The following is a 14,969-nucleotide window of genomic DNA, read 5'->3' on the forward strand; positions in this document are numbered from 1 at the left end:
ATGTGACTATGGCACTCTTCTCATGCAGAGATGGAGTCCATATCCCCATCCCTGAAATCCAGGCTGGTCTTGTGACTTGATTTGACAAATATTGTGATGTGAAAGTGATGTATGTGATTTCTGAGGCTAGGCTTTAGGAGGCATTGCAGCTTTTGCTCTGTAGGAGTGCTGCCCTGAGACTGCCACGAAAAGAAGTTGGTCTGGCCTATTGGAGAATGAGATGTCACATGGATGGGAACCTAGCTGACAGACAGCACCACTAAGAATGAAGCCATCCTGGACCCTTCAGTTCAGCTGACCTACCGGCTCAGCTCAACTGCGTAAATGAGGCCAGAGGAAATCAACACAGGAACTGCTCAGCAGACACACAGAATTACAAGAAATCGTTATTTTAAGCTTTGGGGGTGGTTACACAGCCACAGATAATAGAACAGTTAAAGAGAGTGAAATCAGGAGAAGGCAACTTGAAATGTTATTCTTTTTTATCTTTTCGTGGTGGTGAACGCAAATTACCTAAGACAATAAATTCTTGAGTACGAAGTTTAGAAAGGGGTCTTCCAGTAATTTCTAAGGCACCAAATGACTGAATAATGGAGTACTGTAAAGCTAATTAGAGAAGTAAAGAATCCACCTTTTAGGTACGGTTACAAAAGGAAACAGGCAGGATCTTTAAACTCCTTGATGAAAGAAAAGCCCAGGTGTTTGTAGGGGCCTTCGGTATAGACCCTCACTTCTCCAAACCTTGGATAAATTAATTAAACCAGGTCTCTAGGAGAATACTTCTCAGGCTCAATACAGAGAACTCCTGAAAAATTAGGCTGATAAAAGACACTTGTAAAAACTCCAACCATAGTGTATATTAAAAAGTTTTATTATTCACACAAACATGGACTAAAAACTTCTAAGGAGAAATTAACAAACAGTAAGTTGTTTGTGAGTGAATAGGAAAATAAGTAGAATTTAGCCTTTCCCCATTCAAAGATAAAGAACGCATCTGTTCTGTTAATGGATAAAAACGAAATAAAAAAAAACTTGGTTAAACACCGTCCGATTTTAAACGAGATGAAGGCTATCATTTTAGAAAATCAATTTCAAAAATAAATTATTCTTTAGTATGGAATAGCTCCTTTTATTGCAACAATGTCGTTTAAAATCACAAATAGCACTGAAGTGTACCCAGCAGCATGTGAATTCCACAGAACAGAGATTAAAGGCTGTCTAAAAGTGACGTACAGAGACCACAAACAACTGACAGAAAGAAGTAAAAAGGAAGTGTACCCTGGACCAAAGACCTCAAGGCTTTAAGATTTGGGAGCCTTGCCATAAGGAACGATAGTTCCTTGCATTTCTGCCAATTTAAAAACAATCTTCATTCCTGTGCAAAACTTAGTGCCTTTTTTTTTTCGTTCACGGTGTGTCTTACAAATTGTACTCAAGATAGTCTAAAGTCAGGAGAAAAAACCGCTAGAAACCCGGGACGGGGAAAGGTAAGTATCAAACGAGGAATTAAGCCACGTCGCACTCCGGCCGCAGCAGTCGCTGAGGAAGCCCAATCCTCCCACCCTTTTGAACTGTGGCTCCCAAACGGGACCGAATGTTCTGTCTTCCTCGGCGCAATCCCTCCCACTCGCCCTGGGGCTGCAGCGGAAGCGACCTCCACTCACCATTTGAAGCACAGTCGCCAGCAGCAGCCGCAGCCCAAAAGCCGGCAAAAGCCACCCATCCATCCCGACCGCCATACGTGCCATCTTCCGTAGGTTTCCGGCTGCCCCGAGGACCCCTCTGCTCGGGGCGTCTACTCCAGAGCCTGATCCAAAACAGGCTGCTAAAGGCCGTTACCACCATGTCTCTTATTCTGCAGAGACGGGTATTAACTAAGGGTATATGGAAGCTTAAAGGTGAACAAATACCTTTACATTTGATATAAATATGAAGTCGCTGGGTCCTTTCGATAACCCATATCAGGCATTTTCCTAGACTCCCCAAATCTGTGCTGCCCCGGGCTCTTGCCTTTCATTCACGACATTTCCTCAAGCACCCAAGAAGCCCCGCCTTCGCCAGTTTCGGCCTGCCTCCTTCTCCAAGTTTACCCAATCGAATGCCGCTTTGGTTGACACCTTAGGCAAAGGAAACCAACCGTGACACGAGCCAAGAGCTAAGCGCTGGGGTTCTTCGGTCCAATAAGCACAAGCGAACGGGAGCCGTGGGCGGAGCCTCTGGTTGCTGAGCAGCGTACGTGGATGCGTGCGCGTGGTGGCCGAGGGGGATGGGCAGGGGGCGGGGCCGAGGGCGGCGCAGCCGCAGCCGCAACGTTGGCGGAGGAGCGCGCGACCGCGAGCAAAGGAGGGAGGGAAGGAAGGAAGAGAGGGAGGCAGGCAGGCAGGCGGGCGCGGGGCTCGGGGACTGAGGCGGTAGAGGGAAGCGAGAGCCCGGCAGCCGCTTCGCGCTGTGTTTGCTGCGCGGGCTTTTGGAGGGGCGGCCGTGGAGTCGGCCGAGGAGAAGCGGACACCGGCGGCGTTGGTGCTGGCGCCTGGGGGCGGGGGACTGGGGAGGCGAGAAGGGGGGTCGCTGCGGTGCTTCTCTCGCTGTCGCGCTCTCCTTGCCTTTCTCCCGGCTCGGTGGGCTCCTCCCGGCGTCTTCCTTGCCTCCGGGGCCCCGATCCCCGCCCCCCGCGGTATGTCTTGATCCCGAGCAGCGGGTTTCATGGGGCTCCTCAGGATTATGATGCCGCCCAAGTTGCAGCTGCTGGCGGTGGTGGCCTTCGCAGTGGCAATGCTCTTCTTGGAGAACCAGATCCAGAAACTGGAGGAGTCCCGGTCGAAGCTAGGTGAGGAGCCGTGCCACTCTGGGCTGAGTGATGTGTGGAAGCGGCCGGGCCAGGGAGGCAGTGCTACCCGAGCAAGTGGGCGTTTGTCTAACCTGCGATCTGGCTCCTCGGCAGGAGGCTGAAGGAGGTTGCAAAGAGAGATGGGACTGGGGACATCGAGAACACAAGCTCCAAGAATGGTGTGAATTAAGCTTGGGTGGTATGCTGGGCTCGCGAGGTCACGGGGCGGAGGTTGCAAGGTTGGGCTTCCCCGAGCCAAAGGGTTACCCTGAAGTAGGCATTCCATGGGGAGAGAGCAAGATAAGAGCGAACTCGTTGGGTAGCGGGTACTGACTGTTGGAGGAGACAGAAACGCTCAGGCTTGTGTGTTCTCTTAGAAGTCGTACGGAAAGCCTCGGCAGTGTCAGGCGAGGGGTATTCTAATTTGAGATGTGGGCACCTGGTTATGGAATCTTTTGGGGATGGGGAGGTTCGCGAAGGGATAGATGCGCAGAAATGGAGGGAGATGCTGGAATGACGGTGAGTAAAAGAAATACACTGTAGTGAGTTGCACTCTTGTGCTGGGGGCAGCAAGGGACCGCACAACTGACGGGAGAAATAGACTGTGCCCAGGTAGGACAGGAAAGCAACTAAAAAGCTTCCGTGAGGTACTGAAACGAGGCATCCAAGCATTTAAATTCTTTTTTAGCGGCGCTAAACTGCCATTATTTTGAGCTTAAGAATAGGGGTGTGTGTGTACGTTGCTTCGCGGCAATGTTGGTATAGTGAATTTAGGAGGAAAGGTTGAAGGGGAATTGCTTTAGTGAGATTTAAGTTTATGAAACGAAGAGTGCAAAAAGTTTACCATAGGTTAAGTACCTTAAAGAGTTAACAGCGCTTACTTTAATTACGGAAGAGGTCTGAAGTACAAAAAGTTGGAGTGTGATGTGAAAGACCCGAAGAATGCACAGATAATAGGTACTTTCAGATTAGTAGGGAACTTCGGCATTTGGGAAGAGCTCGGGGTGGGGAGGGAGTATTAAAAGAATGCCAGCAGTACATTTTGATTTAAAAACGTACATGGCACTGAAAAAAATCAGCTCAGGAGGCTGTAATTTGAATGTGGAAAAGTAATGTGAAGTATTTTTATGCATACACTTTCACCTCAAAATCATTTAAAATACTTTTCAAAATGCAAATAATAAAATACCAGCAGCACTATAATTTAGACTAAGAAGTAACAGATGCTGCTGTGGGTGATGATTAATATTTAGGAAAAATGTATCAGAAAATAATTGAAATATTACAAATAGTAGCTGACTATTTGCAGTTTTGATAGACTTTGCGAAAAGCCTTGGAGACATTTTAAAGAGCATCAAATAAATCTAGCTGAAGTGCAAATAAATTTGAAGAGGAGCTAGGAATAATTCCACTCCTCAACTCTAGGGTAGAACTTGCCCTGTACAGTTTCGAACAGATATCAACTTTATTTACTATGATTTTATTAATATGAGTCTTGTATGATGGAAAAATATTCACTTTAAATATTGAAGGTTGACCAGTATACTCTTTTTGTTTGTATCTATTTAGCAGCTTTGAGGGTCATATTGTGGCCTGATTAATGATCCAGCTTTACAGAGAAAAAAATGACTCCTCTTAAAGTTGAAAGTTATATTAAATTAAAATTTGTATTTATTCTGTGTTGTGTTGCTCTTTGAATTTCTTAGAAACATTACAGTGGGTTGGGATAATTCAAATTTTAATTTTCCTTCGTTGCCTAACATTTTTTTTCCATAATGTTTGAAAGTGTTTTCTGTAGGCACAACCTTAATGATTTTAAAAAGAGTTATCTGAGGATGTAGAAAGCCACAGGTAGTAGTGTTTTTTCATGATTTTTTACAGGCAAGGAACCTTTATATTCCATTAGAAACAGTAAATATGGATTGAACTAAATAATTCTCGAAAAGGAGCCTCAGATACAAAACACTAGAAGGACCTAATAATGGAGATGCAAAATTATGGCAAATAAAATATATAACCTCGTATCAGCAGTCTTTTGATTAAAAAAAAAGTCTTATAAAACAGGCAGTACTAAAACAGATGTTGTCAGTTAGTAATCTTCCTTAGGAAAGGAACACAGAAGGAGGCATATTTTGACAATCAGACTCTGTACTAGACACTTTCATATTTGATATTCTTATTTAATCTTCCAAGAACACCACAGAAAGCCATTTTTACAGATGCGGGAACAGGTTCAGAGGTTATATAACTTGACCACATAGCTAGTAAGTGGCAGAGCCAGGACTGGAACCCAGGTATGTCTGATTCCAAATCAAGTTCCCCTTTAATTATACCAGGCTGCTTGGGACTTTATATTGACATTACACTAAGATGTAGCAGTTTGAATAGAATTTTTAAACTGTAATACTAATGTTTAATTGCATTTATTGCTAAGAATGAATGTCATTCTTAGAAAATTCAATTTCTGACACAAAGGAATTAGTTTAGTGTAATGTCTGTTGCTTGTTTATACCCGTGTAATGAACATAATTATATTACCCAATGAAAGGACCGAAATAGATAGCTTATTTCTGCTACAGGGGAAAAAAAAACTCTGTGGTGGTTTTCTGTAAGTGGTAAAATCACAACATTAAAAGCATTTTTGTTTTGGCATCAGAAAAACTTAAACACACATTTATCACTTTTCAAAAACTTTGGTGGTGTCATCTGTCACAGAATTTTGACTTACAGTGTAGTTAAATTTATTAAACTTTGCATTTATGGCTTAAAAGAAAAAGAAAAAGTTAAACATTTTGCTCTTAAAAGTTTTCATTGTTTATCTTTTCTGTTATAGAAGATTCCAAAGGATTGCATTTTCTGATAATGCTTTGTATGCACCTTGGTTTCAGAATATTTTGATGGTGAGATCTCTAATAGAGCGATAGTTGTATTCAAAACTTAGGTGTATTCATTGAGCACTTGGGACATTAAGTATGTAAACAGGAATTCCTAAAAACCAATGTCACATAATAGAGTTTTCTTTTATCTTTTTTTTTTCAACAAATATTGGATGGCAGTATACACGTTACTTTGCATCTTGCTTTTTTCATTTAATATCATAGAATATCTTTCCAGGTCAATAAATGTAAATTTGACTTACTCATTCTAATAGCTGTATACTATTCCATAGTATACATGAATCATAAATTCTCCAGCCATTATGCCAATAATGAACATTCAGTTTATCTCTCCCCCCACCACTTAAAAAAAATTTTTTTTACCATTTTCTTTCTTGGTATTATAAACAATGTTACAAGAAACATCCTTATATAAGTTTATTTAACTCCTTATTTGTTGGTACTGTTTGCAGTAGGATAAATTCTCCTATTAAGGGATTACTGGAACAAAAGATGTATGTATTTTATAATTTAACAGATTTTAAAATCTGTTACTTTCCAAACAATTTATTTCCCAAGGGTTACAATAATCTGCACTGTCAACACATACAAGCACTGGATGGGATGCTGTCAGCTTTTAATTTTTGCCACTCTGAAGCTGTGAAATTGTATGTTGTTGCATTGATTTACATTTCCTCAACTTCTAATTAGGTTGAACATCATTTACTTGTTCATTTTCATTTGTCTATTGGGTAGTAGTTTATCTTACCAATTTTTAGAGCTTTAAAAATATATTAGAAGTATTAATCTTTTTATCTGTCTTATGTCTTGTATCTGTTTTTCTCCAGGTCTGTCATTTGTCCCTTGATTTTATGGTATATTTTGCTTATACAGAAGTTAAAAATTTTATGCAGTCAAATCTATGAATTTAGGCAAGTAGTTGCCTTGCATTGCTTGAGAAGACTTCCCCCAACCAAGATTATGTTCATTCTCTATATTTTGTTAGTATTTTATAACTTTTATTTTTACATTTAGCTCTTTAAAGCAGTCATATGTTTATTGTAATTTCTCTCAGTGAATGGCCACTTATGGCAAATGTTATATTAATAATTTATCTTTTTTCCCCACTGTATGTTACAGTTCTTCTTTTAGTCGTATATTATGTTTTCATATGTTCTTGGATCAATTTTGGACTCCATTTTTTTCCACTAATCAGAGATTCTTTAGATCTTAGGGACCCATATATAGGCTTCAGGGCATCCATGAATTCCCTGAAGTTATATACATAGCTTTCATCAGATTTGCAAAGGAGTATGCAGTCTCCTTAATGGTAAGAATCACTGATTTGTAGTAGATGGTTTATATTTAATGGAGTGAGTGCGTTTTTTGTTTTTAATATTAACATATTACAACTTGCAACTTGTGAGTTAAATTTAGGATACAAGCACATTAGTTATGAACAATTTCTCTGGGTTATATTGAAAAAACTTTGTTAAAATGTGTACAAACTTAATTTTTCTAATGAGGTACAGTCGATAACATGGAGTCAAAATGAACACTGTCACTTAGGTTACTACTTAGTTACTTAGAACTCTGCATGTCAGAATTGGTTGCTTTTACAAAGTAGTTCTTTCTGAATCTTGAGGTCACACTGTTGCTAATGCTGACTGGTGGAACAGTCAGTGAAACCTTTGTTATATAAATGTAAGAATTATGTGCCTGATAACTTTATTTTCTATACGGCCTAAGCATTTAAAATAATATTTGTTGTTCATATGCTTATAACACAACTAAATAAATTTATGAATGCATTAGGACATAATGTTTTAAATGAGGACAGTAACTCAGAATGGATATGTAGGCATCTTCATTGGTCAAAATTATGTTAATCCCTATGTTCTTAAAACCCTCCTAAACTAATGAACTAACTCCAGGGCCAAGGTTGAGACTGCTGTTTGGAATTTGGTAGTTTTTACAAGTGCCTGAATCCATACATACCTGTAAAATGTTCCCAAGATTGATAGATTTCTCTACTTATGAAATTGTTTGCAAACCTTACAGTAGTTACTGTTTAGAGGACTTATGGTTTAATTGGAATGCAGTTATTCTAGAATTGCTAATTGGTGTCTCACTTATGAGTCCTAGATAGGATATCTAGTGCCATGGAGTAGTCAACTGCTACAGTTGATCTCAATTAAAGTAATCCCAGGATATCTCTACCACTCTGTTAAGCCTTCTAAGAGATTTTGGCACTTAGTGAAATTGAAATAGTAATGAATATTCAAACACTGCTCTCCAAAATGACCACTTTTGAAGGGTGTACTTATAGATGGACTTTATAATCAATGGTTCACTATAGCCTAATTATTTATAATTATCTGCCCACCTACTAGTAACTGCGTTTCTGTACTTTGCCTTTCTTCCTGTTAATTATAGATTAACTGCCTGTTGGACCACTTGTGCACCTGATCCTGTTCCCTCACCTACTTAGAGACGTGGTTCCAGAAGTTTTCCCTCATTCTCCTATAGTTATCATTTCCTCCCTTTCTGCTGGATTCTTCTCATTAGCATGTGAACATGCTATTATTTCTCCCAACCAGAAACAAAACGATATTTTTCTCTTGACTCCTCTTTCTCAGCCAACCTCTGTCTCATATTTTAGCTTCCTTTAGCAGTAAAACTTTAAAAAATTGTCTATTCTCACTGTCGCTGATTACCACAATCACCAGTAACTTCCCTAAATCCTACGGTCAATTTTTGGTCTTTGTCTTACTTGACCAATCAGCAGAACTTGACACAGTTGATCACTTCCTCCTTTTTGGTAGACTTTCTTTACTTGGTTTCCAATATATCATACTCTTGGTTTTCTTTCCCCATCACTGGTCATTTCTCTGTTTCCTGTGTTAGATTCTTTTTTTTTCTCTTCAACCCCTTAACATAAGAATACCCCAGGGCCCAGTCCTTGGAACTCTTCTCTATTTACTCTTCCTTAGTTTGTGACTTATATGCTGACAGCTTCTAAATATGTATTTCTAATTGAGACCTATTTCCTAAACATTAGATTCATGTAGATTCATGTAACTGAGCTGCCTACTTGAAATTTTCTTTGAGTAATTAATAGACTTCTCAAACTCAGTATGGCCAAAACAAACCTTCTGATATCTCTGTACACTGCCTCAACACCACCACCCCTCAAACTCATTTTATCTCTGACCTTCTTTATCTCAGTTGATAACAGCTCTATCCTTCCATTTGCTAGGGTTTTACTTTTCTTTTTCTCATGCTCTGCATCTAGTCTGTCAGAAATATCTTGTTAGCTTTATCTTCAAAATATTTCTAGAATATGACTACTACTCAACACTTCTACTCTTATCACCCTAATTCAAGATACCATCATCTCTTCCTTGGATTACTGCCATGTCTTAACTAGTCTGTTTGATTCCACACTTGCCTCACTACAGACTATTCTTAATATAACAGTTCGGGTGGTCCTTTTAAAATGTAAAAAAATCATGTCACTCCTCTGCATAAAATTCTTTAGAAGCTTCCTTAAGAATTAGAGTAATGCTAGCTGCTTTTAAAACAAAGTCCACAATTTTATTGGCTAAACAATAAATGACCCTTTTTTTCCCCATGATGTTTTAGGTGATCATTTTGGTGGATGGTTTTCTTCTTTACGAGTTATTCAAGGTCTTGGGTACTTTCTGTCATGTAGTTATGCCATTCCCTCTGGCTTTGGAGCTCTCTGCTGTCAGCCTGGGGAAGAGGCAAGAGAAGGGTGAGGAGGTGCGTACCCCTTTCTCAACTTCTTTGGCTTCTTTTACCCTCAGTCTCTTGATGAGGACTAGTTACCATCTATCAATATATGCAAGGGGGGAGGCTGGGAAATGGGTTTTTTGGCTGGCAGTGACTTAGTTGCAGCTCTGTCCTATGGAAGGTGAGGGCACACATTTGAATTTTTTGAATCCTTTTGAATAAATCTTAAAATTTATTTAGACTTGTTTTGTGACTCAGAATATAAACTGTCTTGATTAATGTTCTGTGTGAACATGAAAAATGTATATTCTGTTGTTACAGGGTAGAGTATGCTGTAACTGTCAGGTCGAGTTGTTCCAGTCTTCTGTATCCTTGATTTTCTTTCTACCTACTTGTTCCATCAGTTATAGAGAGAGGAGTTTTGAAGTCTCTGGTTATGATTGTGGGTTTGTCTATTTCTCCTTAGAGTTCTGTTACTTTTTGCTTCATGTTTTTTTGAAGTACTGTGATTAGCTGTATGAATATTTAGGGCTGTCTTGTCTTCTTGATTAATTAACCCCTTTTTCATTATGAGATGACGGTCTTTGTCCTTGGTAATATTCTTTGCTTGAAACCTACTTGGTCTGTTATTAATATAGTCACTTCAGTTTTGATTAGTGTTAGCGTGGTGTATCTTTCCCATTCTTTTAGTATTAATCTATTTAAAGTGGATTTATTGTAGGCAGCAAGTAGTTGGAGCTTGTATCCAATTTCACAATCTCTCATAAATGAGGGTGTTTAGAGCATTTACTTTTAATATAATTATTGATGTGGTTTGAGTCTGAGTTACTGTTTGTTTTCTTTTTGTTCCATCTGTTCCCCTTTTTCTGTTTTTCTGCCTTCTTTAGAATTAACTGAGGATTTTGATTCTATTTCATCTCATTTGATGACCTATTAGCAGTGCTGTTTGTTGTGTTTTTTTAATGGTTACTTTAGGGTTTATGGTATACATTATACTACTTAAGGTATAGTATAAGAACCTTAGTCATTGTACTTCCATTTTCTCTCTTCTGGTTTTTCACTATTGTTATATATTTTACTTGTACATATAAGTCCTATGATACATTGTTATTATTTTTGTTTCAAGCAATCAGTTATCTTTTAAAAAGATTAAACAAATTTTATAGTATTTTATATTTACTCATACATGTATCATTCCCAATGCTTTTCATTTCTTTGTGGAGATGCAGATTTCCATCTGGTACTCTTTTCCTTCATCCTGAAGGATATCTTTTAAAAATACTTGTACTGAAAATCTACTTGGTGATGAATTCTTTTCACTTTTGTATGTCTAAAAAAGTCTTTGTCTTACTGTTTGTAAGAAATTTTTGTTGGGTATAGAATTCTAGGTTGACATTTTTTCTTTCAGTACTTTAAAGATGTTGCTCCCTTGTCTTTTGGCCTGCATTATGTGATGAGAAGACTGCCATTGTTCTTACCTTTGTTAGGCTGTACATAATGCCTTTTTTCCCTTTGACTGCCTTTAAGATTTTCACTAGGTTTTAAGTAATAATAATGGGACTTGCTGTAGTTTCTTCACTTTTTTGTGCCTGGGGTTTGTTGAGCTTCTTGGATTTGTGGGTTTATAGTTTTCATTAAATTTGGAAAGCTTTGGACATTATTACTTCATATAGTTTTTATGTACCTTTCCTCTTCTTCAGGAACTCAGATCACACGTATATTGGCTACATTAGCTGTCATAACAGTTCAGTGATGTTTTATTGATTTTTCCCAGTCTTTTTTCTTTTTGTACTGTTTTAAATAGTTTTTTACTGCTATGCCTTCAATTCACCAATGCTTTCTTCTGTGGTATGTAATCTGCTTTTAATTCCATTCAGTGTATTTTTCATCTTAGGCATTTCTTTTCCATTTCTAGAAGTTCATTTTGGATCTTAAAAAGCAAAAACAGAAACAAAAAAAGACTTCTGTTTCTCTCCTTAACATGCTTTTACTTTATTTTGTTGAACAAATGGAATATTGTTATAATGACTCTTTTGATGTTCTTGTCTACTAATTCTGTTATCTGTGTCATTTTGGGATTGCTTTCTATTGATTTATTTTTTTCTTTATTATGGATCACATTTTCCTGCTTTTTTTACACGCCTGGTAAGTTTTAATTTGATGCCAGACATTATGAATTGTACTCTTTTTGGTGCTGAATATTTTCAGATTCCTAAACATATTCTTAGGCTTTGTTTTGGGACACATTCAACTTACCTTGAAACAGTTGGATCCTTCTAGGTTTGCTTTTAAGTTTGTTAGATGGGATGAGGATAACCTTTAGTCTATGATTAATTTTGCCCCACTACTGAGGCAGTACCCTTGCAGTTCGTTTCAGAGTACTCTACCCAGTGCCCTGTGTATTACAAGGTTTCCCCACCCTGGCTAGTGGGAATGGTGGTTGAGTGAATCCCAGAAATTTTTCCACCTGCCCCTTTTGGGTGACCTCAGTTTCTTCACACATATGCACTGATTGGTACTCTGCTGAAAATTCTCTTTTTGCAGCTTTGTCTTCTTTATTACTCTGCCCAGCAAACGCCAGCTACCTTGGCCTCCCTGAACTCCCAATTCTGGCTCCTTAAGTTAGGGAGACTGTTGGGCTCTGAGTTCCCCCTCTCTGTGCTGCAGCCTGGAAACTGTCTTCAAACAGTCATATGACTCACCTCATTTCTTTTCTCTCTCTTAAGGATCACCATCCTGTACTGATTTCCTGTCTAAAGTTCAGTGCCTGAAAACTGTTGTTATATATTTTATCTGTTCTTTTTCAATTGTTTCAGGTGGGAGGATAAATCCCCTGTTGCTCCATCTTGGCTGGAAATGGAAGCCAGGTGGCCTAGTTATCTTTGATTGTGTGTCCCTAGGTTGACTTAGGGGAAAGTAGTGAATTTGGATAAGTTGAATTACGATTGACAACTAAAACTAATATTATAAACTTAGGGGCAAAATAATGTTTTATCCTTCTCTATTTCCTTATAATTTCTAGCATGGTGTTGCACACAGGCCCTTAGTAAATTGTTTACTCAAAGTTAGAGGCAAGTCTTACCCACAATAGCTGTATCTCCTTCCTTCCCCATTGAAGTTTCAAGAGGACTTTAGTTAATTCTTTTGCCTGTTACCAATTTTACTCTAACTTCAAGAAACCAGTTCTTATTTCATCCCTTTAGATGCAGCTGAGGCAAGTGGAGGCTCTTTCAAACTGGGCAATGAAGTCTCTGGCTCTAGAAGAGGTTTCTGCTTTTCCTGTCAGTATGGTTCTTGAGCTAATTGATCACATCCTTGCTGGGATAGGTGGATGCGTAGTCCTCTTCTTTCCTGTATTCCTTTTGTAATACCCCTATTGCAAGCAAAGTAGTAGAGAAGGAAATCATAAGGGATGTTGGTACCAGTAGTAGTTGTGATCATTATGTTGCATCAACAGAAAGCGTACCTAGTTTACCTTAAGGTGAACAATTTTATTATAGTTACCAGATCTTCAACTTTGCATGATATAATTCTTGCTAAAGATAGTTATGTTGTACTGAATCCCTATGGGTACTATAAAGTGTCAGGGACAACCATTTTTAATTGAAATTGTTGGATTCTCCTTTTGGGAGATAGTGGTTTGAAAAATTGAAAATTTATTTGGTACTTATATAAGAATTTAAAACTGGATTTAGAGGGAAAGAAATGCCCATTTTGCTAAATTCCAGTAGAATTTAGGAATCATCCATTGTCACCTTATCACATATCACCTTACATGTTTCTATTATTTATTCCTAAGTTTGTGACATAGCTAAAAATAAGTGATTTGTACAGTAAAGCACACAAAAATGAATTTAGAGATTCATTAGATGGTGTCTGAGTTGGAAAATACCTTAAAATTTTGCTCAGTATGGTTATGGAATGAGGCTAAGGGGTTATGCAGGTACAGACTAGCTCTTGGCATATTTATTTCTAATCATAAATTATGCTTGAGTTGATTAATGAATATAATTTAGAGATGTTATTGGTTCATTGATAACATGCTCCTGGTATATATTCCCTTTATGCTTTGAAGCAAAGCAGTATGGGAAATGGCCTGATCAATCTAGTTGATTTTTTTCCTGATAAATAAGTCAGTAGGTGTTGGTATCCAGCTCTCCATAGCTGTCTTTAAACAATGAATTCTGTTTTGAGTTCTCTGTTACTGTTGTGCTTTCAAAATAATGCCTTGTTACAGTATACTTTTATTTTAGTTAATAGTAACTTAAAAAATATATAAAGTTTAAAAAAAAAACTAGCTGCACAGCATAAACATTATAACTAAAATCCTACTGCAAAAAATGACTTTTTATTTGGTCTTCAATAAAGAGAGTTGTAAATTCTCCATATTGCCCCATATTGCTCTTTTTTTCAAAGACCTTGGTGATTAATTAGGGCTGTTTATGGTTCTTTACATTTCTAAGGTATGATAGAAAAGGACAGTATCTTAAGAATTTAGTGATAAGAAGTATATTTTGAATATTTGGAGGAATATTGGAGCTTTGAGCAAATTGAGTTGTTGGATTTAAATAAAATCAATAAAATCCTCCTTCAGCCTTGCATTTGTTAGTTATTTCAGCTTTGTCCATGTCAAACTGAAACTAGTTCAGCAATCAGATTTGGCACTAAGATTCTTGATCAAATATGACTGAGAAATTTATGGTTATTTTGTATTTGGATGTTAGAAAGCTGCTTTCAGTTGCCAGCGTTTTTTACTTCACCATAGTTCTATTGCTTTCTAACAAAATGCACCCATCTCTTTAATAAAGTGTTACATGTTCCCAGTGTGTTATACATCTGGCAGAAAACCAACTTAGCTCTGTTGCTTCCTGCATAGAAGAGCTGATTACAAAGACTGACTTGACATGATCTTAAGGTATGTTTTAATAGACAGCTTCTTCATTTTGTTGAAGAGGATAGAATAAAAACCATTCATTTTTGTCCTCTAGACTATAAATATCTTATCTTCCCTTCATGTTTTGAAGGTTAAAACAAAGAAAAAAAGCAAACTTGTGATGCTATTTTAGTGTCTCAAAATACGAGGAAAATTAGGGGTATGTATGACTTTTTGCTTCTGAACCTGGGTATAGCTAGTGATGATAGTTTCTGTTTGACTTGGGATGAGCCTCTCTAGGAATGTCTGATCAATGAGATGTCATTATGTGCCTTTTTTGCTTTTGCGCTTGGTTGGAACTCTGTGACTAATTAAGCCTGTGACTAGTTATAATCTAGTCTTCCTCATGACCACTTTGACTTCCCTTTGGTCTTTTTTTTACTTGTTTAGAATCTTCCCCTACTTTGCCCTTGGACCCATGTTTCTTAAATGGTTTTCTGCCTTTCCCACCAATGGCAAGCCATCATGACCTCTAAACCTTCTACTGTAACAGGCAGTAATAACCAACAGTTGTTGAGTACTAATTGTGTACTTGGCATATTTTAGGTATTTTATAAATTTGTAACTTACTTAATAT

At 37.9% G+C, this 14,969-nt stretch overlaps 2 protein-coding genes across 4 annotated transcripts in view; one reads left to right on the forward strand and one right to left on the reverse strand.

Annotated features, from left to right (window-relative positions):
- SELENOF (selenoprotein F) overlaps positions 1-1,794 on the reverse strand; it is a 37,172-nt gene extending 35,378 nt beyond the window's left edge. For both annotated transcript variants that reach the window (XM_036830073.1, XM_036830070.1), the window contains exon 1: positions 1,665-1,794. In XM_036830073.1, coding sequence (XP_036685968.1) covers positions 1,665-1,748 — 84 coding nt within the window. In that variant the 5' untranslated portion in view covers positions 1,749-1,794. The remainder of the gene's footprint in view (positions 1-1,664) is intronic.
- A 517-nt stretch (positions 1,795-2,311) lies between these two features.
- The window catches only part of HS2ST1 (heparan sulfate 2-O-sulfotransferase 1), a 185,859-nt gene continuing 173,201 nt past the window's right edge, over positions 2,312-14,969 (forward strand). The window contains exon 1 of one of the 2 annotated variants that reach the window (XM_036828177.1): positions 2,312-2,827. In XM_036828177.1, coding sequence (XP_036684072.1) covers positions 2,704-2,827 — 124 coding nt within the window. In that variant the 5' untranslated portion in view covers positions 2,312-2,703. The remainder of the gene's footprint in view (positions 2,828-14,969) is intronic. The other variant, XM_036828184.1, reaches the window with a different exon arrangement.

The sequence above is a fragment of the Balaenoptera musculus genome, chromosome 1, assembly GCF_009873245.2.
Source record: "Balaenoptera musculus isolate JJ_BM4_2016_0621 chromosome 1, mBalMus1.pri.v3, whole genome shotgun sequence".
Taxonomy (NCBI): domain Eukaryota; kingdom Metazoa; phylum Chordata; class Mammalia; order Artiodactyla; family Balaenopteridae; genus Balaenoptera; species Balaenoptera musculus.